Raw genomic sequence first — 26614 nt, forward strand, 5'->3', positions numbered from 1 at the left:
GGGTAGAGCACACACCCCCTATTTACTTTTAGGAAGAAAAGAAGAAAAAAAAAAAACCTCTGGGTTGGAAGACTGTGAATTTCCCTGCAGGAGTTAAGTACCCTGCCTCCAGGCAAGAAAACCTGCAATTCACAAGATAATCCCCTTTTGTCTCTGCTTGGCCACAAAGCAGAGAGAAACCAAGCTGCTTTCAGTTTCAAAGCTGCCTTCTGGACTTCCTAAAAATTCCTTTTTAAAATCTGTATTTCTAGTTCAAAAAATCTCAACTGGATCTCAAAATGATTTCAGGTTAATCCCACCGCTGCCACCATGTCAAGGTTCCTCCCCCACTCTGAACTCTAGGGTACAGATGTGGGGACCTGCATGAAAAACCTCCTAAGCTTATCTTTACCAGCTTAGGTCAAAACTTCCCCAAGGTAACAAATATTACCCCCGTTATCCTTGGAATGGCCGCTACCACCACCAAACTAATACTGGTTACTGGGGAAGAGCTGTTTGGACGCGTCCTTCCCCCCAAAATACTTCCCAAAACCTTGCACCCCACTTCCTGGACAAGGTTTGGTAAAAAGCCTCACCAATTTGCCTAGGTGACTACAGACCCAGACCCTTGGATCTTAAGAACAATGAACAATCCTCCCAACACTTGCACTCCCCCTTTCCTGGGAAATGTTGGATAAAAAGCCTCACCAATTTGCATAGGTGACCACAGACCCAAACCCTTGGATCTGAGAACAATGAAAAAGCATTCAGTGTTTTACAAGAAGACTTTTAATAAAAAATAGAAGTAAATAGAAATAAAGAAATCCCCCCTGTAAAATCAGGATGGTATATATCTTACAGGGTAATTAGATTCAAAAACATAGAGAACCCCTCTAGGCAAAACCTTAAGTTACAAAAAAGATACACAGACAGAAAGAGTTATTCTATTCAGCACAATTCTTTTCTCAGCCATTTAAAGAAATCATAATCTAACACATACCTAGCTAGATTACTTACTAAAAGTTCTAAGACTCCATTCCTGTTCTGTCCCCGGCCAAGACGACTACAGACAGACACACAAACCCTTTGTTTCTCTCCCTCCTCCCAGCTTTTGAAAGTATCTTGTCTCCTCATTGGTCATTTTGGTCAGGTGCCAGCAAGGTTACCTTTAGCTTCTTAACCCTTTACAGGTGAGAGGAGCTTCCCCTGGCCAGGAGGGATTTCAAAGGGGTTTACCCTTCCCTTTATATTTATGACAGTCATTTTCATAGAACAGATCAAGCAGTGTTTAGTCTTAGAAAAGGTCATATGAGTTTTGAACATTTCCATGTTTCATACTCTGTGGTATTTCATGGCTCTTCCTTCCACTATTTTTGCATGCCTGTAACTTCATGTTCATTCCACTATTAATATTTTAGCGCAGTAAGAGATGTTAACTTAAAAACTAAACAACATTTGTATTAAAAATTAACTTTTTAACAGCATATAATATAGAATTGAATGTCTGTTACATATGATTTGATGAATGTTCTAAATTGCCAAGGGGGGTTTCGAGAATATTCTACATTTCTGGGTATTTTGTATTATTAAGATATCATATTAGAATTGTTTGAGTATTTTCTTCCTGCTTCAACTATTTGAGCATCAGAACAACAATTACATAAGAAGTACAGCAAGTTCCAGAGTTGTGGGCACTCTGCCAGGAATGCCCTGCGCCTGTCTTCCAGTTGTACAAATCTGTCAATCTGAGTGTTCATCCCAGCTATAAGATTATGAGGAGAGAAGCAGTTTCTGAAGTAGCGTGGACCCCAGCTGTTCCATAGGTCAAAAACAACTACTTGAATTGTACCAGAAATGAATTGGAAGCCACTGCAACAAAATGCCTGATCATGCACCCATCAAAGTCAGTTGCTAATTCCCTTTCACTTTTGTGGGAGCAGGATTGGACCCTAGAAGTTCCTGGTAGGGAAATGGTTCCCGATATTGGGTGAAACTGTGGCCCTACTGAAGTCAATATTACCATTGATTTCAGTGGGACTAGGATTTCACCTATTCTTTTTAAATTTTCAAGCCATGCATCGCTGGGTTTTTTTTCTGGATGTCAGAAGCAGTTTCCAACAACTAATATTAAGGATAGTGCAGTGAACCTGAGAGAGGCTCACACGCAAAATTTAGGACTATGGCACCTTTAAAATTCTTCCTGTTAGAGTTGCTAGGCATCAGGCTACAGTGCAGGCTGGAATAGGGGCTGACTAGCATGGAATGAGGCAGAGCTGGAACAGGAGCAGTCTGTTGAAACTACTGACAATGGGAGCATTCCCAGTCAGGTAGCGACGCTGAGCAGACTAGAGCAACTGCTTCCCTTAGGAGCTTATATATCTGTCTTGGAATCACCTGGGTGGGTGTTCGCCTGTGGATTGACTGAACGGCGTGGGGCCTATCATAAGACCTGCCGGTAAATTGCCTCTGATGGATCAACAGGTTTAAGCAAGCTCAGATGGGAGGGCTTCGCCCATTGACATAGATACCTCCTCTCAGCTAGGTGGATTAACTATGCTGACAGGAGAAACTCTCCCTTTGGCATAGGAGCGTCTTCACATACAGAACTACAGTAGTGCTGTATGTGAAGACAAGCTCTCAAAAGCATCATATTTCCTTGACTGATATACATCCAGAATAGAAATACCCTCCTTTCTATAAGTACTTGTGTGGGAAAAGTATTTAATTTATTTAACCATGACCATTGGCTAGAGATTAATGATAATTCGGTATTAAAGAAACCAACCCCCCCCCCCCCAAACAGTTCTAAATTTGGTGAAAGTGGCATAGTAAAGCACTGTTGAAAGTATTTGCCATGCTTATTCTAAGGGTGAATTGTTGTGAGGGGAAACATTGTCTGAAACAGTGAAAGGAGAGACTTATCCAGAAAGCCTAAGAAATATTTTAGAAATAAAATGTTGCAATTGACTCAGATAGTCACTTTAAAAGCTGATTTTTTTGCTCTGCTAAAATCTTTACTGAATGTTATGCAGGTTTTGTTTATCCAAAATAGTCCTCCTAGCTCAGATGGTAGTCCCCAGGACTACTATTGAGTTTGTTATTTTCCTCTATTATCTACTTCCTTGACCAATAATTCTTGATATTAACATGACACAAGTTTCAGTTTTGTTAATCTACTAAACTAATATTGAATATTTCAGGACACGTTGTGACTCAGGTTATTAAACTTTGACTATATTCCTTTCTGAGTGCTCAATCCTCCCACTGAACGCAGTGCAAAACTCCCACAAGCTTCAGAGTGGAGTGCATTTGGGCCTTTGATATACGCCCAGTATTGGTCAGAGTGAACAGATTTATAAATTGTACAATACAAACTAAATATTATGAAATAGCGGAGTAGTGATTCTAATTATTGCTGCCTTCTGAGTGCATTAATGTCACTTTCTGTTAAGTGCTCTGGTACTTTAAATTTATTGCTGGTCTTTTGCTGTTCTGTTTTAGCTGCCTTACTGCAAGCTTATTCTACAGTTGCACTGAGCCAGTGGTTCTCAAACTATGGTCCGTGGATTGGTGGTCTATGGAAAACTTGCTGATGGTCCACAAACAGCAAGCTGGTCTCATGGTACTGGCTTCTCCACCCTCTTTTCAACTGCCAAATCAAATTTTAAAAGCAGCTAAAAATGTTTACAGGGGAAAATAATATTAGGGAAGCAATTGCTGTAGTTGCTACATGGTGGTTATGTGATCATGAGTAGTGGGGAGAGGTAGTCCACATAATCATATTGGGCGGAGAGGTAGTCCATGAGGCAATATCTGTTGAGTTGTGGTCCACTCTGTGGAAAATGTTTGAGAACCCTGCACTGAGCATTTGAGTTGCTTATGTTGAGACTGTGTTGCTGCTCCTTAATCATGCATGTTGCACCTCCATTTCTGTGCAGATTGCAGCCCCCCTCCTGAAGAGTCCAGCCCAGGTATGTGCGTTTTCCATTCATGGCTTCTGCAAATTGCAATTTTTGTTTGTATTTAACAATGGAACAAGTGTTTTGCTGATACGTTATCTAATACTGCATTGGAAAGACGTACAAGGAAAAGTGTTGTTTTTCCCCAGTGAGCCCCTTTTTACCAAATAAAAACACGGTAGGAGGAAGACATGGAAGTAAATATAGCTACAAGTATTGCTTAACTTCTATAAACTCATACTGTCTCACCATGAAATCTGATAGGTTATTATTTCCTAAGGAGAAGTGGAACAGGCTCACTATAGAGTCTGGTAGCTTTATATCAAGTGTTCTCAAACAGGGGGTCATGAGGTTATTACATGGGGGATCGCGAGCTGTCAGTCTCCACCCCAAACCCTACTTTGCCTCCACCATTTATAATGGTGTTAAATACATAAAAAAGTGTTTTTAATTTATAAGGGGGGGTTGCACTCAGAGGCTTCCTATGTGAAAGGGGTCACCAGTACAAAAGTTTGAGAACTACTGCTTTATATGTTGATGAGAAATGTTCAGTGATATTACCTTTAATTTCTCTAGTTGACAAGTTCTAGTAACTTGATTTGAGAAGTGCTAACGTAGGACCTGTTCCAAAGGCCATGGATATCAATTGTAATGTGATTATTTATTTCAATGGACCTTACATAATGCCATTTATTGGGTGTTAAATTTAGTATTCTGAATGGGCGTTAGGAAATGGAGCGATCTGATTGGATGATAGAGGGTAAGTAATTGCTTTGTGGGTATACCACAGCATTGTAGGCCATCGCAAACTTAACGTTCAGAACACAAATTTGAAAGAGTTTGATTTCATAGTCTACCTCTCCTCTTCACAACACCAGAGAGTTTATTCACAGTCTCTAAATTATTCTGCTTAAATATTGCCTCTGTCTCATATTAAACTACCGTGATTTCTCTCTCCTATTGGAGATCAGTTTGGGAGTGGGGCAGAGATTTGATTTCTGAACTGACACAGCAGTCACATCCTCTGGGCCAAATGAAATCTTCAAGAAATTAAAACCATGTCCTTTAAACTGACCCCCATGCTGATCTAACTTTCATCTCTTTGCACCATAGCTAGAGTATGTAAAAATTCTCCTCTGTTATACACTGCGTATGTGTATCCTTATTCCCTGTTGTAGACAAGATACAGTGATTTTAATCTTCAAAGTGCAATACAGACAGTCGTCGTCGTCGTAGTATTGCTATCTTGTAACACCCCCGTGAGGTAGGTAGGTGAGAAGTATCCACTTTCTGCAGAGGAATAAATTGAAGCAAATCAGTTAGCAAATCATCATGTTGAAAACGGGGTACCTAAACTTACGTAACTAAGCCCTTGTCCACACTGCAGAGTTACGTCAATGCAGGGCAGCTTACATCGACCCAATTCTGCAAGCATCTACATTAAGGTTTCACTCCCACCAATGTAGCTCACCCACTGCACTGACTTAACTCCACCTTCACGAGAGGCATAGAGTCAAGGTAGACGTAGTTAGGTCAACGCAGTGTCAGTGTAGTTACTGCATTGCTTACATCAACTGTTGCTGGCTTTCTGAAGCCATCCCACCATGCCCTACACTGACGGTTCAATTGGTGCAAGCACTCCTGGTGAAGACACGCACCGCTGACACAAGAAGCAAAGTGTAGACACGCACAAACAATGTAATTATTGCAATGGCTGGATGCCAACATAAATTAGGTCAACTTAATTTTGTAGTGTAGACATACCCAATTCAGAAAAGCACTTAAGCATGTACCTAACTCTCATCGGAGTCAGTGGGGCTTCAAGGCATGCTTAAATATATTATTGAATATGGATGGACTTGAGCCCTGCTGTGCTGAATCAGGGGCTAAACGCTTAGGTCAGATCCTGAATGAATAATCTGGTTTTCAGAGCTGCTGAGTAAAAGTGCAGCTTTAGGTGCCCAATGCTTTGATATATGACCCTGCCTTTATTGCTCTATTCTTTTTACTGCTGTTGAAAAGGAAGATCTAAACCACACACACACACACACACACACACACACACACACACACACACACCTTTCCCCCAGTACACCTCTGTGTGTACACATTAACTTTAATAGACTTTCCAGGGATAAAAGCAATAGGGCTTGCATGCAGTAGTCCTGAGAGGAGCTACTTATACGTCTTGGTGGGTCATTTTCAGTAGCTAATTTCTGTGCTCCATGTCCCATCATCACAGCCTTTCACCTATAGAAGCTCTTTCTCTTCCTCCCATATGCAGTGTTTTTCTGCCTTGGCTGCATTCTTTTAATCTCATTATTTCCATAGGTTCTTCCCTATGGAAAGCAAAATGTCCCTGGAGGTGTCTCCCATTTAGGCCTTCCTCCTGGCTTCCTAATAGCAATAAATAGAGAAGACATATGGAGCCAAATCCTGACATCCTTTACCAAGCAAGACTGTCCTCGACTTCCATGGGTACTGCCTCTTAGTGGGTACTCTGAGATTTGGCCTTCAGTCTGAAGCAACTTTTTAAGATAAATTAGAAACTTTGGTAAAAAGGGGATATTTATAAACAAAATAAACAAATGGCAACTTTGAACATTTTTGACCAGATCTTCAGCTGCTGTAAATCAGCGTAATTGCCCCTCTCACTCCCATCCACACCTCCATTTACTTTGAAAGTTATATTGACTTCAGTGGAGCTATGATAATTTACCCTAGCTATGGATTTGCCTGTCACCAGATCGGGCGCCTCCCGAGAGCCCCGTTGTGGCTCCTGGGCCTTCTTAGACTCCACACATCCTTTTTGTCCATTCACAAACCCCTTCTTGGGAGCTGGGTTTATTCAGATAAAATAAACTAAAATGTAAAACTCACTGCTCCAAAACAAAATCCATCCATGTTAGCCTCTTGTTAGGTCATTCCCAGGCCTCTCCTGCTTGGAGCCTCAGTCCCAGGTTCCAGGACTCCCTGCTGAAGTCTCATCACTCATAGTCATCTGTGATCTCCCTGAGCATCTGCACATCACTGCAGCCTCCTGCTGCTCTTTCTAGGGAAATCACCTGATCCATACCCAGGTGTGGCCCCTTAATATCGGAATTGGTTGGCTCCAGCCCTTCAGAGGCAAGCCATCCTGTTAATTGTCCCATAGAGAATGTATTGCCATTAAAGTGTTCTGGTGATTTCATAAAATGTAAGCACAGAGCTCAAGTGTATTGTGTTGTCACAACAGAATTAAAGTACCTGACAGTGTTTCAGAATCTTTTGTTTTATAGAATGTATAGTTCCAACAATAAAATCCTATTAAGGATATTGTTAAAGAAAACACAAACAAAAACCTGATTGAGGAAAGTGTATATATGAGTACTAAAGACAATTTATTTTAAAACTGCCAGTGGCTGTCCAATCCTGATGTGAATCTGTCAGTTATTATTCCTTTCCTCTTAGTTTATAGTCAGTTGCTGCTGCTACTGTCAGATTTCTTTAATTTACATGTGTGGCATCTCTCCTCTCAACTTAGAGGGAAAAGCAGTGTCACACTGTTAAATGACAGGATTTCAATTTCAGTATTGATGTTCCAAACCATAAATAAAATATACCAATAGAGGAAACGTTAGTGCACTCCCACTGAGCCATGAGAGCTTACGTTACATGACAGCTGAACCTTGGGAAAAAATCCAAGAATTGCATTATCTCTTTGTGAATTCTCTTTTTGTAATGCTACTGATTTACAGTTTGATAAAACAGGTATCCATGTTTTTTAAATGGATTTGTTGACAAAGACATATAATAATTTTGAATTTTAACTCCCCCTGGATTATTTAAAAACTTAAATATTGCCATGTGTTGGAATGGCTACATTCTAGAAGATATTTTCCATTCTTTTTATCATTTTATACAAAGCTCTTTAAAGAAAATAACGAGAAATATTTTCTTTAAAATCATCTGTATTTTGCTTTCTGAGGGTTCATAGTTCCAGGTTACGGCTGTGACAGCTTCGGTCACAGAGACCACCTTGGGACTGTTACCTGATGTGCTGAAATTACCTCTGAGCCCGTTTTCCCTGATGGCTTGGGACTCCAGAACCCTGCCGTGTTGAGCCAGACACACTAGTCTGCTGCAGCACAGACCCAGGTCTGAACCACGCTCCCAAAGCTGCAGGCTTTAACTGAAAATCATTCAGCAGGTCACCTATCTCCAGCACCCAGACACCCAGTTCCCAATGGGATCCAAATCCCAAATAAATCCATTTTACTCTGTATAAAGCTTATACAGGGTAAACTCATAAATTGTCCTCCCTCCATGACACTGATAGAGAGAGGCACAGCTGTTTGCTCCCCCAGGTATTAATCACTTACTCCGGGTTTAATAATAAATAAAAGTGGTTTTTTATTAAGTATAAAAAGTAGGATTTAAGTGGTTTTAAGTAATAACAGACAGAACAAAGTAAGTTACCAAGCAAAATAAAACAAAACACGCAAGTCTAAGCCTAATACATTTAAGAAACTGAATACAGGTAAATCGCACCCTCAGAGATGTTCCAATAAGCTTCTTTCACAGACTAGACTCCTTCCTAGTCTGGGCCCAATCCTTTCCCCTGGTACAGTCCTTGTTCATTCCAGCTCAGGTGGTCTTTAGTAGTTTTTTCATGACTGCAGCAGCAGTCCCCTTCGTTCTGTTCCGCCCCCTTTTATAGCTTTGGCACAAGGTGGAAATCTTTTGTGTCTCTGGGTGTCCACCCCTCCTTCTAAATGGAAAAGCACCGGGTTTAAGATGGATTCCAGTACCAGGTGACATTCTTCCTGGTCTAGCTCACAGGAACACAGGAAGGCTTACAAGTAAACAGAGCCATTTACAACCAATTGTCCTGGTCAATGGGAGCCATCAAGATTCCAAGCCATCATTAATGGCCCACACTTTGCATAATTACAATAGGACCTCAGAGTTAACTTCATATTTCTAGTTATAGATACAAGAATGATAAATACATACAAATAGGATGAACACATGCAGTAGGTTATAAGCTTTGTAATGATACTTTACAAGAGACCTTTTGCATAAAGCATATTCCAGTTGCATTATATTCACATTCCAGGCATATTTTCATAAAGCATATGGAGTGCACCATCACAAGGGCATTTGATTATTTTGGAAAAACTGTATAATAGAGAATAAAAGACAAGCTGTAATTCTTTGTTAGCTCTTCTGAGCTTTCCTGCTACTAAAGTAAGGTAATTATATCTAGTGGAACAGAGCCAAATAACTTCCTTTCATTCAGTTTATTAGATTATCTGTCTCCTGCATAGGACAGAGATTTGAAAAGCACAATACTTCTGGACTTGTCATTTATGATGTTTCTGTTAGCAAGTTTCCATAACTTCCCTCTTTGGATGGTTATCAGGGAAACTTGTATTGTTGTTGGCTCTTAACCATAGACTTCAATTGAAATCCTGACAGCTTCCTGTCAGAGGCCTGAAGTGATCCTGTTTTTGCATAACTATGCAAAAACATCACCTTGTATGGTGCGGCCAGTCTGGTGGTGATATGACTTCCATTTCGGGACTGTACTGCATGTTAAAAATAAAAGTGATTTAAATAGCTGTTTTCCCTTTTTAAATTTCTATTTTAAAAAAGACCAAAAGCAGAACACCTTTCTACCCTGTCTTGTACTGTGGAAAAAGTTTCAGCACAGTGTCTGATTAACTTTTTTCACAGAATGATGAAAGTGGGCTTAAAAAATTGGAGGATGGTTAAGATGTGGGGAGGGAAGAAAGGAGTAGAATAATGGAAAAACTGAACTACTGGGACTTCTTATGGTAAATGAGTTTTAGAGAGGAAGGGTGGTGTAATGGTTAGGGTACTAGCATGGGAATCATGGGAATCTTAGGGTCCGTTCCCTGCTCTGTCACTGGCTTCATGGGTGACCTTGGGGAAATCACTTAGTCTTGCTGTAAAATGGGGATAAGACGACTTTCCTACCTCACAGGGGTGTTCTGAGGATAAATACATTGGGGATTGTGAGGTGCTGGGAGCCATGTAAGTACCACAGAAGGGTAAAACAGATTTAGGAGAAGCCTTTTTGACACCAAGGGGCAGAAGAAATTTAGTAGCAATTAGCTATACTATGTATCTGTCATAGAATACAGTTTCGCTTTCTTTCTTCCTATCTTCCTCCTCTTTCATAGTGCTTTATAAATCAGTTATTCTGCTGCCTGCTCTTTGTAGGCAAATACGGCAGCTATTATATGCTGAAGAATATCCACCACCCCAGCCTTGCACAGGAGAGCATTCTTTATTGATCTATTGTAATAACAAGTCTTTTTAAGGACATTACAGTATGGTACTGAATAGCACTGGAAATAAATGGGCCAGCCAGGAAAAATAAGCTGCTATTAGACTGTGCTAAATACCCTGTTATCAATAGAGTTCTACTTCAAATTGAGCCAGAAGGTTTCTTAGGACAATGGCTTTAACATTTTTTTTCTTTTTCAAAATAAAAGTATTTAAAATGTCTTTTTAAATTTTTTTTTTTTTTAACCAGGTGAATGGAGTGAAGCTCTTTATCCCTTGCTGACAACGCTCACGGACTGTGTAGCCATGATGAGTGACAAGGCGAAGAAAGCTATGGTCTTTTTGTTAATGCAAGATAGCGCTCCTACAATAGCTCTGTGCCTGAGCCTTCAATATCGCAGGGATGTTGTCTTCTGCCAAACTGTAAGCAAGAAAGTTGCCTGATATGATTACAGTTAGACTTGTGGTGGGTTTTCTAGGAGTCTGAGAGACTAATGTAGTTAGAACTGATAATGATCTTTTATACTTACTGTCTTAACAGCAGTGTAGAAATCAAATGCAGCCTCCCCGCTTGTGCACCATGCTGTTTGGATATAGCCATAGGAAAAATAGTACTGCATATAGGTACCTACCAATAAAATGAATTGTCTGCCATCTCTGTCCTGTATATTCATTTAAAAATTATGCTAGTTTAGTAGAGCTGTCAATTAATCACATTTAATTCACACGATTAACTAAAAAAAATTAATCGTGATTAAAAAAATTGATCGCGATTAATCGCAGTTTTAATCGCACTGTTAAACAATAGGATACCAATTGAAATTTATTAAATATGCTGTTTTTCTAAATTTTCTTATATATTGTATTCTGTGTTGTCATTGAAATCAAAGTGTATATTATTTTTATTACAAATATTTGCACTGTAAAATGATAAAAGAAATAGTATTTTTCAGTTTACCTCATACAAGTACTGTAGTGCAATCAATCTCTTTGTCTGGAAAATGCAACTTACAAATGTAGATTTTTTTGTTACATAACTGCACTCAAAAAAACAAAACAGTGTAAAACTTCAGAGCCTATAGGTCCACTCAGTCCTACTTCTTGTTCAGCCAATCGCTAAGACCAACAAGTTTGTTTACATTTACAGGAGATAATGCTGCCCTCTTCTTATTTACAATGTCACCAGAAAGTGAGAACAGGCATTTGTCTGGCACTTTTGTAGCTGGCATTGCAAAATATTTACGTGCCCGATATGCTAACCATTCGTGTGCTCCTTCATGCTTCAGCCGCCATTCCAGAGGACATGCTTCCATGCTGATGACGCTCATTAAAAAAATGAGTTAATTAAATTTGTGACTGAACTCCTTGGGGGAGAATTGTATGTCCCCTGCTCTCTTTTACCCACATTCTGGCATATATTTCATGTTCATGATCAGCAAAACATTTCTTCATGGCCTGCAATAGATTATTGCCTGCATTAAGTGCAAAACTGACAAATATCATTTTTAATATGTTACTTAAAGCAGGGCTACAAAATGTATCAGATATCAGTGGCAGGATTTGAGGAGGAGAGAACCAACAAGGTCTAAGGCTATGTCTATGCCATTCTTGAAGGTGTAATTTGAAGTTTAGGCAGGCATACATGCACTACCTAGCTAGCACAGCTAAAAATAGCAGTGAAGTCATGGCTTCATGGGCTATTACAAGCCCTCCTGGGTCCCCTGGCCATGCGCTCATGTTGCATGCATTGCAGCCAGTGCTGCTGTGTCTTCGCTGCTATTTTTAGTGAGATAGTTAGATTAAGCTAGAGTGGCTATGTGTATCTGAGCTGCAGTCACACTTCTGACTGCAGTGTAAACATGGCTTGAGAGTAATTCCCTGGAGAGAAGTCCAGCTCCCAACCCCAGCTGGTTGGAAAGGTAAGGGTGCTGGGATTTCTACTCAAGTGCTGTCCCTGGAACCGCTTGGGGGCTCAGACTTTTCTGTCTGCCTCTGACTAGAAGATGTCTGATAAATTTAAAGGGCTTCCCACATGTCTGTCTGCTGAAAGACAGAAGGAACTTTCGCACTCTCTTCTCGCACCTGATAGGGCCAGTCTACACTACCGTGTAAGTAGATCTAACTTACATCACTCAAGGGTGTGAAAAAGACATCCCCGATCAACGCACATTAGATTGACCTAAACACTATCCACACCAGTGCTATGTCGGGGGAGAGCGTCTCCCACTGACATCGCTTCTGCTTCTCGCTAAGGTGGAATAATTATGCTGATGGGAGAGCGCTCTTCTGTCGGCATAGTGTGTCTTCGCCAGATGTGGTACAGCGGTGCAGCTGCGCCAATGTAGCACTGCAGTGTAGATTTGCCCATAGCCTCCTGACTACTCTGTGCCTTCTGCCCTCCTCCTCAGGCTTCCGTTTTCCAGGGTCTCCTCCTCCTGTGAATAGCTCCAGAGCCCATCTCTGCTGTTTCTCCTAGCTTTCCCAAACAACAGCAGAGTGAAACTGACTTGGTTATTGTTAGTTTTACTGTTGCTCTTGGGGTTTTGAATAGTAGAAATGAAAACTTGATGGGAGTCAGTTTTCACTCAGGTTTCAGAGTAGCAGCCGTGTTAGTCTGTATTCGCAAAAAGAAAAGGAGGACTTGTGGCACCTTAGAGACTAACCAATTTATTAGAGCATAAGCTTTCGTGAGCTACAGGACAGTGGGGTGGGAATAGGTATTGTTTCATATTCTCTGTGTATATATAAAGCCTGCTGCAGTTTCCACGATATGCATCTGAGGAAGTGAGCTGTAGCTCACGAAAGCTTATGCTCTAATAAATTGGTTAGTCTCTAAGGTGCCACAAGTCCTCCTTTTCAGTTTTCACTCAGCTGCCGCTTGGCATAGCTCTTAGCAGGAGCTGCAGCACAGGTGCTGGAGCCATCTCTCTGCTGTGTCGGATAGATATTTCCTCTAGGGTTCAGTTTCAGAAGTCTGAGTATTGGTTCACATTTGCTACAATTGGGTGCCATAATATTTTAAATTAAAGCTTAAATTTTGAGTAATTTATACTTACTTTCCTCCTGTTCACCAGGGAAAGCTGACAATTTGCCATTGGCGAGTAGGCAAGTAGATTATTCTATGCCCTCTCATAGTCACACAGTCTTTGCTTAAACACATCAGTGCTACTTGACATCAGCTAAATTGGAGGTTCATTCTGCTAACTCACTACACGCCATAGAAAAAAACGTACTCAAATTCTCCTTACAGATACTCCTTATGATTTTAAATCTTGGTGCTCTAGTTATACTTTGTCTAATAACCTCAAATCATCAAGTTTAATTTTACAGTAACCATTACCTAGTTTAAATAGTTCAAACAGCCCTTAGCCATCTTCTTTCAGCCTAAATGATCCCCCAAGGAATTTTCATATGGGGATCAATTCAGAGACTATTTTATACAAAAAGCAATTGATAATATGGGCAATTTCTGTAAACCACTTGCTGCTGTTAACAAGATCTGTTTTGAATTAAAAAAAAGTCCCCCTCATAAATCAAACTTATTTCCTTCGGCTTAATTTTGCAGTGAAGTCATAATCCTGTGTTAGTGGCATCAGTCACTTGCCTTGGAAATGACTGTGTTGTTACAAACACGGAATTAAGACTCCACCAAAGTACTGGGACCTGATCCTGAGAAGTGCTCAGCACCAGCTGCTTCCACTGAAGTCAGCAGGTGTTCTGTGGTTCACAACACTATAGAGAAATGTTTGCATAATAAAAACAAGCATTGTAGCCTTTAAACTTTTTTTAAAATGTCAGTGGAATTATATCTGTTATTAATATTAAATCTAAGTTTCAGAGTTAAAACTAGTTATGTCTTTTATACCTGTAATTGAAATTGTTTTCCAAGGAAATCTTGAAGATTGATTAATAAAACCTAGATTCTAATACAACTGGTCATGTGAACAAAACTAATAGACCTGAAGGCAACAGGAATCCCTGTAAATCAAATAAAATATTTCCCATTTTTTATTAATATTTCTCTTTAACTGTGAGGAAGGAGTGTCACTTTTAAAGAAAGAGTATCAGTTTGACAGCTTGTTACAGCATCTCTTAGATATTACGATGCTTTCATTTTGGATTAGAGAGACATATTATCTAGAGTTATTTTACTTTTGTATTTCTTCTCTTCTGTAGCTGACAGCTCTTATTTGCGGTTTCATTATCAAGTTGAGGAACTGCCTGCATGATGATGGATTCCTAAGGCAGCTCTACACCATTGGTCTGCTGGCGCAGTTTGAAAGCCTTTTGAGCACATATGGTAAAATCACTCTACATGGGTCAAGGCGGGTGACATTATTTATGAATTGACAAGTTCAGCTTAATATAGACCACAGTTGCAAAATGAGTGTGCAGGATTTGGAGTAATTTGCAGTTCAGCAACAAAAAAGAATTTTGAACTGAACCATAAAACAAAATTATTGTTTAAATATTTAGTCAGCTCCTGAAATAGAAGCTTTGTATTTCTTTCATTTAAATGATTTATATTTCATAACATAAAAGATTGTGGTTACTTGATCATACTTCTTCTTTTCTGAAGAGAAATGGAATTAAACTCCACCATGTTAAGAGGAACTACTTGCAAAAAATACAATTTGCACTTTCTTGAACCTCCTTAAATACATAATAGAAAGAGAGACTGAAGCGGTATTAGGAGTTATGACTCTATGAATAAATCCAGTATCCACTCATACTACTGTGCAGTATGGAATTAATGCTTTTTGAGCTGATGACAAATAGAAAGAATACCGTGGTTATGGATATGACCAGCCTCTGAAGCATTTGCTAACATTATTTAACAATGGAAAAAGAATATGAAGTATACTTTAAGGTTGTAGCCATGCATATGTTTTCCATCTTTACCAAGATTCATAAAGCCAGTTAAGACTCCAGTCTTGCAATCAGATCAACGTTTATTTATCTTTATGTTTGTGAGAGGCTCATTAATGTCAAAGGTTTTTAGCATGGAGGCAAGGGGCTATCCAGGTAGATCCAGCTGAAGGATAAGGGTCTCCTAATTTCTTCATAATGCTGGTGAACCCCAATCATATCAAGTATGTATATGAGACTGGATAAGAGAAAATTGTTTATTCATGGAAAGTAATTACTGCAATCCACTTTTCCGCTCCTTGATTTAGGTGAAGAGCTGGCAATGCTGGAGGACATGAATTTGGGAATAATGGATTTGAGAAATGTAACCTTTAAAGTAACTCAGGCCACATCAAATGCATCTGCTGACATGCTGCCAGTCATTACAGGAAATCGGTAAAAAAAACCAAAAAAACAAAAAACCCACACCCCGAACGGAGGAGAAGGGGGGCAGTGGGACTTGAAGAAGGAAAGATAAAAATATACTTGAACCTCAGGTGGAAAACAGCCAAAATCTGGATATATTTTACAATCCCAACATTTCAAACCAAATGATTTTGAAGCTGGTCTTGATAGTAAAATATAGCAATAGTAAAAATTTAACAGCTAAACTGATAAGTGCATCAGAAGATGAAGCCAGAAAAATGACAAACTTGTTATCAAGTGTAAATATTAAGTTGTCCTGGCTTTTCATAATCACAAGGGTTTTAAGCATTTTTGAAGTCTCATCTTAAAAAGATAAAAAAATAAAAAGTCTATTTGAATTAACAAAAGGCTGTTCTCCAATATGCACTAGGATTTGTTACAGCATTATTCTGGTGAGAATAGCAAAGCTTTCACACCGCCAGGACAACACATTGAATCAGACACTGCAACCTGCCCTCTAGTCAGTTACACCGCAGTCCTGCTCCTGGCACAATACCAGCATACCCTTGCATCCATGCGGAGTCCCATTGCAATCAGCAGGACTCTGCACAAATGCAGGGATCTGCCCATAGGGAGCTGGTATCGAGATCGGGGCTTTAGCTAGGGAAGGGCAGGACCTTCGCTGAACTGAATGTGTTTCTTTGCAATTTAGTTAAGATTTTAACTGATGTACTTTTAGTTCAATAAGAGAAGAAAAATACAGGAAATAATGTTATTTTAAACCAACACAAGGGCAAAACAAGATATTGGGGACATTAAATATAGACATAAGCGTGTCTTTTCACCTTCAGTTAGACTACAGAAAATGAAGCATCATTTCTAAAACCAAATTGTAATTTTTGTGTTAGCTTTATGTTGAGGGGAAATTGCTGTTTGTGTGTTCTGCTTTTGTCCACTAAAAATTACAAATTTGGTCTAAACAATGCTCTTTCCCCTCCATCCAATGTAAGACAGACTGACTTTTTTAATGCAATATTTTCTTAAGCTCCTTAGCGCAGTGCTTGAAAGCTTTTTAAATTACCATTGTGGTCAGAAAAATGCTGTAAAAATTCCATATTTGTTCTTTCATTGTCCTCCCTAACAAATTGCCCATTTGACATGTACCCCACCCTCCAATCCATAAACAGCAGTCCTGCAAATTCAACCTGGGGCTTGTAAGTCAATTGGGTTCTTCTTGCTTCTGTATCATCATTAGTAATAAAGATTTTTGAAATCAAAATTACCAGACTGTTGATGTTGTGTGAGGCTCACTAACATCCAGCTTGTTCTCCCAGAGCTGTGTGCGCTCTGCAGTACTAAATTAAGTGAAAACTAATTTTTGACAGTGAGGTAAACAGATAAAATACAAAAGATAAACACATCAGGACGTAAGCTAAGTGCTGCAGTTTTTAAATTGCTTTCTTTTCTAATCAGTACGAAGCTTAAAAGCACTAGCGTGTCTTTGATACCCTATTAATAATTTGCTGTATGTTCAGCTATTATTCTTTGAAAAAGAAGCGTCACATTTTTAAAAATACAGGTCAGTAAGCAAATGTCTCAGTTGTAATATTTTCCATTTGTTTGTTTGAAGTGATGGATTTAATGTGAGGATTCCTTTGCCAAGCGCCTTGTTTGATTCGTTGCCCCGGGAAATTCAGAGCGGCATGTTACTGAGAGTTCAGCCTGTTCTTTTCAACGTGGGAATTAATGAGCAGCAAACCCTAGCAGAGAAGTACATATCCAATCACAAAAATTCAACCTTAAATGATGCTAGATAATCTTTTACCCTGCTGGAAATACATTTCTGCGATGATGGAATACCTTGCATTATTGTCATAAAAGAAAATGAATGCTGGATAAATAAAAGCATGTTTCTCAGTCACATATCTTTGGATCAGTGACTACAGCCTTCTCCTTAGTCCTGATCGTCGTTGTTTTGTACCCCTTTTACCTGTCTCTGGCAAAACAACAGGGCAAAAGTTCTCAGCAAAAGTTTCAGATGGTGTTTTCCCAATCAAAATTAACTTGAAATTTCTAAATAAATGGGCTTTTAATATTGAAAGATAGAGAAACCAAGATTTTAAGTATTAACTGCCATAACCTGTGTGTGCGTGTGTGTATGCACCTACATATAATTTTATTCCTGGAATAAATCTCTTTATCTTTGTGTACTGTACTCACTGTCTGAGTAGAGGTTTGAACTTTCAGGATTTTCACAGGCTGAATCTTTGTCACCCTCTCATGCTTAAATATCAGAAAAGAAAAGGAGTAAAGGTATCTCTGGGCTAATGTTGTTCCCTTTTCTCATCTTTAAAGGTTTGGAGACACGTCGTTACAAGAAATAATTAATATGGAGAGTTTAGTTCGGTTGAATTCCTATTTTGAGCAGTTCAAGGAAGTTTTGCCTGATGATTGTAAGTACTCAGTAACTTATAGCAGGTAGACCTAATACAGTATTTTTCATTTAAATAGCTGACTAGTTTGTATCAAATTAAATGTTGAAACTACTGCAGTATCAATGGCATCAGAGCAGTGATGAAACTATGTGTTGCAATTGCAGAGTTAAATAGTGTTGTATAAAATGATTTGAGGCTCACTCTGATTCAATTTTTATCCTTCACTGAGTGGTATATTTACTTATAAAATATATGACTGCTGGGGGAAAATTAGACGAGTGAATATTTTCACAGCTGGTACCATGGCAGAAACTCTGCCTGCTGCTATGGTAGTATTCTTCACATGCATGATGGTCTGTTGTGAGATCGAGACACCACACCCTGGACACAGTCCATCCCTCCTGCCTTTCCTTTTAAGCTCCTGTGAAATGTTAGCATTTGTAGCCAGTGAGGTTGCTTTAAAGAGTGGAGAACCAGCTGCTAGAGCAGGTATGGAAGCTACAAGTCAAAATTCCACTCTGCATGAGGGCAAACTTCTTGTACATTTTTCCTTTTCTTTTATCTGGAGGCAGGGACTTTGCACGGGACCACAAAATAAGATAGAAATCAGTTGGCACAACTCTGAAGTCACAACCTTTCCTCATACACAAAAACCAGTGGGCTCCAAACCACATTTATGGGATTTGCATCAGACACATACATACACAGAAACAAACACATAAGCATTTGAAAGGCCGGTAACAATGCCAGGGAGATCCCTCCTTCCCCAAACTAAGGCATGTTATTCCCTTCCTCCTTTGCACAGAGGAATATGGGACACTGCCCACCTTTTTAATCACAGTCAGAGGCCAGATTGCATTCTCAATTATACTGGATTTATCCTGGTGCAGTTGAGAACAGAATCTGGCCCCTGGTCTCCAAGTTCCCATTAATCCCGCGTAATCACATTCTGTGACGACTTCACCTACAAAAACTACATTTGATTTTAATGTAATAGTTTGGTGCCACATGTTAAATAATATAATTAACTTTCAGTCTCCTTCTGTTTTTCCTCTCTCTTCATTCTTCTTTATTTTCTTGTCTATGTGAGGAATTATTCAAATCATTTTTTCTTCCCTCTCCAATTCTGTCCTCTCTGTTTTGTTCACTCCTCTCCCTTCTCTCTCCCTTGGCTCATTTAATTCTGTCTCTTGTCTCTTGCTTTGCTAGCTCTCACTCTTTCTTTCCTGAGCATTCCTTATCCTACAGTCTGTTTTCGTGCCCCTGTGAGAGACGAACTAAGCTAGGAAGAACAGACCGTGTCCTGTTGTCCACCAGTCTTTATCTTCTTCTGATCTTCCCTAGTCTCTTTCTGATACTCACTGCAGCTCCATCTTTTTTTCATTGTCCCTCCTCTTACCTTCAGAGTGTCTTCCTCTCCTACACGTCTCTTGTTTGTGTCCTTTGTGGAGCTGGAAGGAGGTATGATACTTTCTGAATTAAAACCCTGGGACACCTCTTTGATGGTGTCTTTAGCATGGTGAAATAGTCATTCAAATGACAAAAGTACATCTTATTGTAAAAAGTGGTGTCTGGTGCTATACTTCCAGCTTCCACCTCAATACCAACATGTACATATTTTCTGCACTAGAAGCTTTCGTACAGTAACTTAATGTTCTGAGTAAATTTATCTTGAAACTTTGTTAAGGAAAAGTTAGCACATGTGATTCCATTTTGGTTTAGGGCCCACCATTGTCTAAAAGCAAGCACATCATGCTCCAGGAGGAGTGTTCCTTAGATACTGCATTCCTGTGAAAATCCTCTTCCTTGTCTCCAGCCTGCCTTGACTCCCGGTATCTGTTCTTTGTCTGTCCCTAACTCCCTATCTCCTGGCCTTTGATGTGAGGCCTCCCATCCTGATAATAAAAGTTACTGATGCATTGCTTTAGGACCATGCTGTGTAATTAACATACTAGTTTAGCACGAGGAATGCACCAAGCAGGGATAGGTGGTAGATGAGAAAAGGGTTTGTTTATTGGCTAAGGTTTCTGATGCACGAGGGCAACATGCTTTGCTAAGAGGTATATAACCTTTGTATAATCTGTATTCGGGGTCCCCTCCTGGCTAGCAGGGAGGCACCGCGCTCGAGCGTAATAAACTTGGTGTTTTTTGGGAACTCTGCAGTTGTGGACTTCGTTCATGTGCCTCAGCCTAGATTCGAACTGTGCGTGTCCTGCCAGGTATAATTCGCAGCAGTTGTGTGCGTGTCCTTCCAGGTATAATTTGCAGCAGTTGTGCGCGTGTCCTACCAGGTATAATTTGTAACAAACATTGAAAAAGTGTCACTAATATGTACTTTGAGCGAAAGAACAGCTTTGATAGTGTCTATACCCATTTGGCTTTTCTCTTCACTCCAAGTACCATTCATCACACTGGATTTCCTGCCACTGGAGTGTTTGCTCTGTGTTTACCAGGAATGAATTCTGCTTGGTATTACAATACATCTTGAACAAATGTTTTGTGATTATACATTAACCAGATACTCTGATTAGTGATGTGAAAAATTGGGACATTTCAGGTGCCTCAGAAAAAGTTTCTGGGACATCCTATGAAAAGCTGGGATAAAACCAGATGTATGCTTACAGGAGGGAAGGAAGTCAGAGCAGTTCTCTTCCTGCTTCTATTCCAAGCACAGAGTGGCATTATTTGAGTAGGGTTACAAGCTGAAACAGGCACTATTCTCCATGAACCCATGTCCAACTCATGCAGAGCAAGGAGAGTGTCTAACAATTTCCCCAGCTGATGTCGGGCTGCAAAGCAGATGGTTGGTATCAGCAACTACATAAGTGCAAAGGACGAATGGCCGTTGGTGAGACTGCTGGTCCTTTGTTCAAGGGAAAAAGTGCTCTGGGAGACACAGATTACTTAAATGGAGACTCAGGAGGAGTCAACCAGGGTCAATGCCTCCCAAAAGCAACTTCTCTGCTTTTCTCCTATTGCCAGAAGAAACTTCCTGCAGGACCCTCCAGACTTGTAAGATCTAAGCACCTCAGGATTTCAAGTGCATGAATTACTCCTGGCTGGAGAGAGAGGATATGAAGTGTGTTTCTCCTCTATTTTATCCTCTTGGCCTGTTGAGAAACATTTGGAATGTACACCCTCCTCACAGCAGGCAATCTCTCTGTGTAGGGAGCCAGCAGGGCAGACCATTAAGAGTAGCTATTCTCATGGCTTGCTGGTGCCCTGATACCATCTGAGAGAAGAGCCGTGGTCCAAAAACTGAATCACATGGTTCACAGCATGTTATTTTGTCAGATAATAATTCTCTAACAGTATATATCACCTCATTTATCCAGTTGCAGCTTTAAGATGTGTACAATGTCGTTACTATGTAATAATTGCTGTACAGGACCTTGATACTTGTGTACTAAATAATATATAACACTTGGATTATAAAGAGAGGTGACCATTGAAATTTCCATGGCATTTTGAAGGGCTGTCAGTTTCCTTCAGTAGGAGTTTAATCAAAGACCTTAATTAATTTGAGTTCAGTATTAATAAACAATCCACAGAATGCTGAGTCCTGCAGGGACATCACTCAGTAATGACTTCTCTGACCACCTGAATAATGCTGACAGGAATCTGAAAGTTTGTGGATGCTGTGATGTTGGACATTGAAGGGAGGGCAGAAAGTAAAATGAGATTTCCAGAGTTATTGCAGGGACAGGTGCAATCCACTATGGCCTCTTGAGGGGGGAAATATGACACCCAACATATAGGATAGTAAACTGATCCTGTTTTCCTGTGTGATTACTTTGCAGTCATATTCTGAGTTCCCAGAGACTGAAATCCTCTGAATATACTGTAAATATTGCAGTTTAGTTTAGCTTTAAATGAAGCTTTAATTTGGGCTGTTTAATAGTGCTAAGTAGTTCAGAGTTGTAAAGCTCTGATGAGTTGAGGAGAACATGGCTGAGGTTCTAGCTGGTACATGTAACAGTTCAGCTCAGCCCTGAGAAGTTATCATTGTGTAACCAATGGCCACTAATGAGTAGGAGTTGTTTTTATTTTGTAGGCCTACCTCGATCTCGTAGTCAGACGTGCCTGCCTGAACTGTTAAGGTTTTTGGGACAGAATGTACATGCAAGAAAAAATAAGAATGTTGATATTCTTTGGCAAGCTGCTGAGGTATTTATCATTCTGATTATTGCCATGCTCTGACAGTCTGTTTTGTACATGTACAGTATATACTCCCCTTTCTTCTTTCAAGTTTATTTTTATAACCTATATTTCCAAATTTCCCAGTTGTCTTGCAAGTAAATTTTTAAGCGGCCCCTACCCAAATCTCTAAGGTGGGAAAGGAAAGTATCCACTTTTAAATCCAATAAATTCTTCACACAGCTATTAGAGGGTGTTTTGGTGGAAGGGTTGGAAGATGTCTTTCCACATAGAGAATCTCACCATTCTCCTCTGGCCTATAGAATAAGAGACCAGTCTGACAAGCAGATGTCAGAAATCACTAGATTAAAAATGTAAAACACTATCTAAAAGCTCTGTCCAAAATTAAAGACAAATCTTATTACCATCTTGGTGAAATGTCTTTCCAAAATAACTTTTTCCCACAACACCAGTAATTAAAGGTACAGTGGTTCCATCACGCTGCCTCTAATACTAAGACTTTGACATCGGAGATCTAAAGTGTGAGCTGGTGCAAAATGCAATTTGAGAGGGAAAATAAGTGTGTTCTCTTAGCCAGAGTGTTTCCCACAAAGAAGAAATAATGAATTGTGTATCCCACTTCTAGATATGCCGGAGACTAAATGGTGTTCGATTTACAAGTTGTAAAAGTGCCAAGGACAGGACAGCCATGTCAGTGACTCTAGAGCAGTGTTTGATCCTGCAGCATGAACATGGAATGGCTCCTCAGGTCTTCACCCAGGCACTGGAGTGCATGAGGAGGTAAGAGTTGGACTGCTCACTTGTCACTTATTCCTAATTCAGGATCCATGTAAACTGCAGATGAGTGGTTGTCTCTCTTTGGGAAAGGATCAGTTCCATCAAAAAATAAAGTAAAATAAACCCCACAGGCTATAGCTGGCTGTCAGACTGTCTCTCTTTCAATCTTAAATTCCTTGACCTGTGCAAAGTAAAATTGATTATTGCCAAATTTGCACAACGTGCTCTTTAAGGGGCAAAGAAACAATTTGTAACCTTAGTTTTCGACAATGTATTGGAAGTGTTCAGAGAAGCACATAAGAGAGAACTTTCAAACAGACTGTCAGTGCTGAGCTACCAGTTGAGCATAGAAGACTAATGCCCCCTTGAAAGTCACAATGATTGTGACATACCCTTGGCTGCCATTATGGTGCTATCTTTTTAATTTAGTTTTTGATCAGGAGGTTTTCTCAGAGATGACCTTTCTGTTCTTTCTTATGTGAAGGGTTCGCATCTGCAGGTTGCACTGGTTTGCTATGCTTACTCCTTAGCAGTGAAACAGTTTGCTCACTGGGCAAATTGTCATTATGAGTGTTTCATGATACAGCAACCAAACCCCATCAAACCTGTCAGTGTTCTGTTTTCATCAATTTAACAATGTTCTGTATTCTGAAGCAGCAGACATGTTTGCAGAGTTAAATACTAAAAAAAAATATCTGTTTATTGTTGTTCAATGCCTTGTTTCAAGCACTGCTGGAAAACTCCGTATTTCACATACCAAAAGAAAGGATAAGAAATCCAGTTTTAGTCTCTATTAATGTAGTTCAGCAATGCTGTTGAGTCCTGTTTTTGACATTCACTCTTACTGAACGTATTGTACTGTGTGTCTTCTCACCAAATTCTCTAAAGTGTTCAATTCTCTTATCCTTTCTGTATGTTTTTGCTATTTGACCCTTTCTTAATCTTCAATTGCCTACAAGAAAATACTTCACATGATACAGCCTCTTACTCTGGTAAATTTTGTTTTTTAAATGATTTCACTCCTAGATTTGATTGGTTGTCAGTAGTCTTTCTTTTTCTCACTTAGTTTAATGGTTTTGTAATAGTGGACTCATTCATGCTATGTATGAAACCTGTGCAATCCCTTGATGTTAGAACCTGAGGTATCTTGACACAGCACCTTAAGTAGTAATAATGTTACAAAGTACTATATAGCAGAAATTCTGTACACAATAGCAAACAAAAGGCCAATAAAGCCAGACACCTCCAGATCCGAAGTCTGACTGTCATCCAAGGTATTTGGATCTAATCACCGTCAGCAGTATAGTTCCTTTTTAGTATAGCTAAGTTGGATCTTTTCAGTGATACTATCCATCGGATAACATGGAGGGAAATGGATCTGTTTTTAAAGTGCAATTTTGCAGTTAGCCTTAGGTCACATTCAAGTGCCAGATTAGTGAGGAACTTTCCTCCTCCATTTCTCTTTCCTTTGTAAAGTTATTCTCACTATGAGCATTTCACTTTGTCAAATGAAATACATACTATTAGGCGCAATCTAGTATGTTCCTAATGTAGCATTTTTTGCTCTTTAGGAGTGTCTGCATGAGCCTGGGATAAATGTAACTGACCTGGATGCCTGTGGTATTCAGTTTTATATTACGTGAGTTGGTAAAGAGGTGACTTCCTATGGCCTGGCCTACCCTAGAAAATTAAATCAGCTTAATTATGTTGCTCAGGAAAGTGAAAAATCCACATCCATGAGTGGTGTAGTTAAACTGACCTAATCCCCAGTATAGGCAGCGCTAAGTCGATGAAAGAATTTTTCTGTCAACCTAGCTACTGCCTCTCGGGGCAGTGGATTACCTAGGCCGACAGGAGAATCCCTCCTGTCAGCATAGGTAGCGTTTCTGCTGAAGTGGCGCAACTGCAGTGGTGCAGCCATGCCGCTGTATCATTTCAAGAGTAGACAAGCCCTACATCTCCTGTGCTTTTGTTTTTTCTTTTCCTTTTCCCATCCTTCTCTTCGTTTTCCGTTCTCTGTTTTTCAACCTTGATGTATGTCTTCCTGTCACTTTCAGTGCTGCTTCTTCCCTCCCTCCTTCTTCTTTACCCTCATGTTGTGTTCTCTCTCTCTCTCCTTCCCCGTATTCTGTTTCTTCTCCTCTCATCTTTCAAGATCAAAACTCTTTTCCTTGTCCCTCACCCAACCCATTCAGTCTAATCTCTCTCTAACACTGATCACATTTTCCATTCAGCTCTAGCTCTCCATTCACTGCCTCCACTACTCACACTCAAACCCATTTACATTCCCTTCATCCACTCCCCAGCATTCTCCCTCCATTTATTTTGCCCCCCAGTACATATTGATTCCCACCCACTTATCCCAAATACGTTCACCTTTTTGTACCTTAACTTCACATATACCACTCCTCCTCAATCCACCACCATTCTTCACCAGTAGCAGGCCAGGCAGGGGAAGCTACTGTGGGTATGTTCCTGTGCCCACTTTCTTTCTAAGGGTTGGGGAGACAGAGATATTCCTCTGTCCATCTCATTCCTGCTTACCTGAGGGACCTCCAGGAAGTTTCTGAGATCTTACTAGCTGCCAAAGAGAGTTGAGTTTGCTTAGCATCTTGCACAGAGGCACTTGTTACTCACAAGATTAGGTCCCAAACTTGCAGGTGTTTGTGGCTTTGCGCTTTGAAAAAGGACAGTAGTAAGAACAGACTAGTGATCCAAAAGAAAGAGCTGGGCTGAGAAACCTCAGCTAACCTGGACAGGTGTTCTCTGCTGTTGGCCCTCTTTGCTCAAAAACAGTCTGGGCAGTGAGGGTCCATTCTGAGATGATTATTCTGAGACCTGGGGATTCCCCCATTGCCCATGTCCACAGTTGCATAAATCAAACACTGCCCAAATGTGTGTGTTGAAAAGCATTTTGAGAACAAGTAGAATTCATTTTGAAGCACAATATCTGATCTGTTGCATTGTAACAGACAGATCAGAGGCTGTTGAATTAATTCACTGCAACTCATATTGAAGCATGTTTGAAATGGTCAAATATTACAATGGTTATTCATGTTCAGGTTGCTTTTCGGAGCTCCATTTCTTTGCAGCATGTGGAAGCATGGCAGGGCAGCATGGAATATTGCTTGGCCAATTGAGAAAATGAACATGGAAAACCATTCTTGTTCAACCTACATGTATTTCTTTTCAGTAGACGACAGTATTTTTTCTTATTTTTCTCTTTTTATTCTCTTTCTCTCTCTTTTTATCTGTAATTGTGGTGATTTTTTTGGCATTACTCCACTCTTCCTTTACTCCATGTTTTAATTTTGTTGTGGCTTCTTCCATGTTTTTCATTTCCCTTCTTGGTCACCTTGTTTTCCCATCTCTTTTGATACATTTGTTGCATGTCTGCTTTCCTTTCTGTTTTATTTTCCCTTCTCCCAAACTTCTTCCTTTTCACAGCATTGGAACACGGGAGGTAGTCACCCAGAAGAACTTGAGTGGCTTGGTGCCCATCCGAGATTTCGGGCTAGACCCCAGCCTCCTCTACTCTTTTCCTTTACTAGCTCTGAGCCCCAATTTACTGATTGTGTGGCTGTTTCTGAGTGTAGCATACCTGGTGGCCCGATTACGTTGCAAATGAAGACAAGCTTAAAAAAACAAAAATAGATAAAAGTGCTTAAATATGTATTGCCACCTGATACCTGCTGGACAAAGGAATGTGTCATAGCAATGTCTGCCAAGAATTATTAT

At 39.9% G+C, this 26614-nt stretch overlaps 1 protein-coding gene across 4 annotated transcripts in view; it reads left to right on the forward strand.

The window, feature by feature from the left end:
* The window catches only part of INPP4A (inositol polyphosphate-4-phosphatase type I A), a 206251-nt gene that overhangs the window by 170256 nt on the left and 9381 nt on the right, over positions 1-26614 (forward strand). For all 4 annotated transcript variants that reach the window (XM_084612411.1, XM_084612412.1, XM_084612413.1 and 1 more), the window contains 8 exons: positions 3918-3950; positions 10483-10655; positions 14409-14532; positions 15410-15536; positions 17137-17277; positions 17862-17959; positions 21996-22108; positions 22725-22879. In XM_084612411.1, coding sequence (XP_084468537.1) covers positions 3918-3950; positions 10483-10655; positions 14409-14532; positions 15410-15536; positions 17137-17277; positions 17862-17959; positions 21996-22108; positions 22725-22879 — 964 coding nt within the window. The remainder of the gene's footprint in view (positions 1-3917; positions 3951-10482; positions 10656-14408; positions 14533-15409; positions 15537-17136; positions 17278-17861; positions 17960-21995; positions 22109-22724; positions 22880-26614) is intronic.

Source organism: Lepidochelys olivacea (assembly GCF_965140295.1).
Source record: "Lepidochelys olivacea isolate rLepOli2 genome assembly, chromosome: 1".
Classification (NCBI taxonomy): Eukaryota; Metazoa; Chordata; order Testudines; family Cheloniidae; genus Lepidochelys; species Lepidochelys olivacea.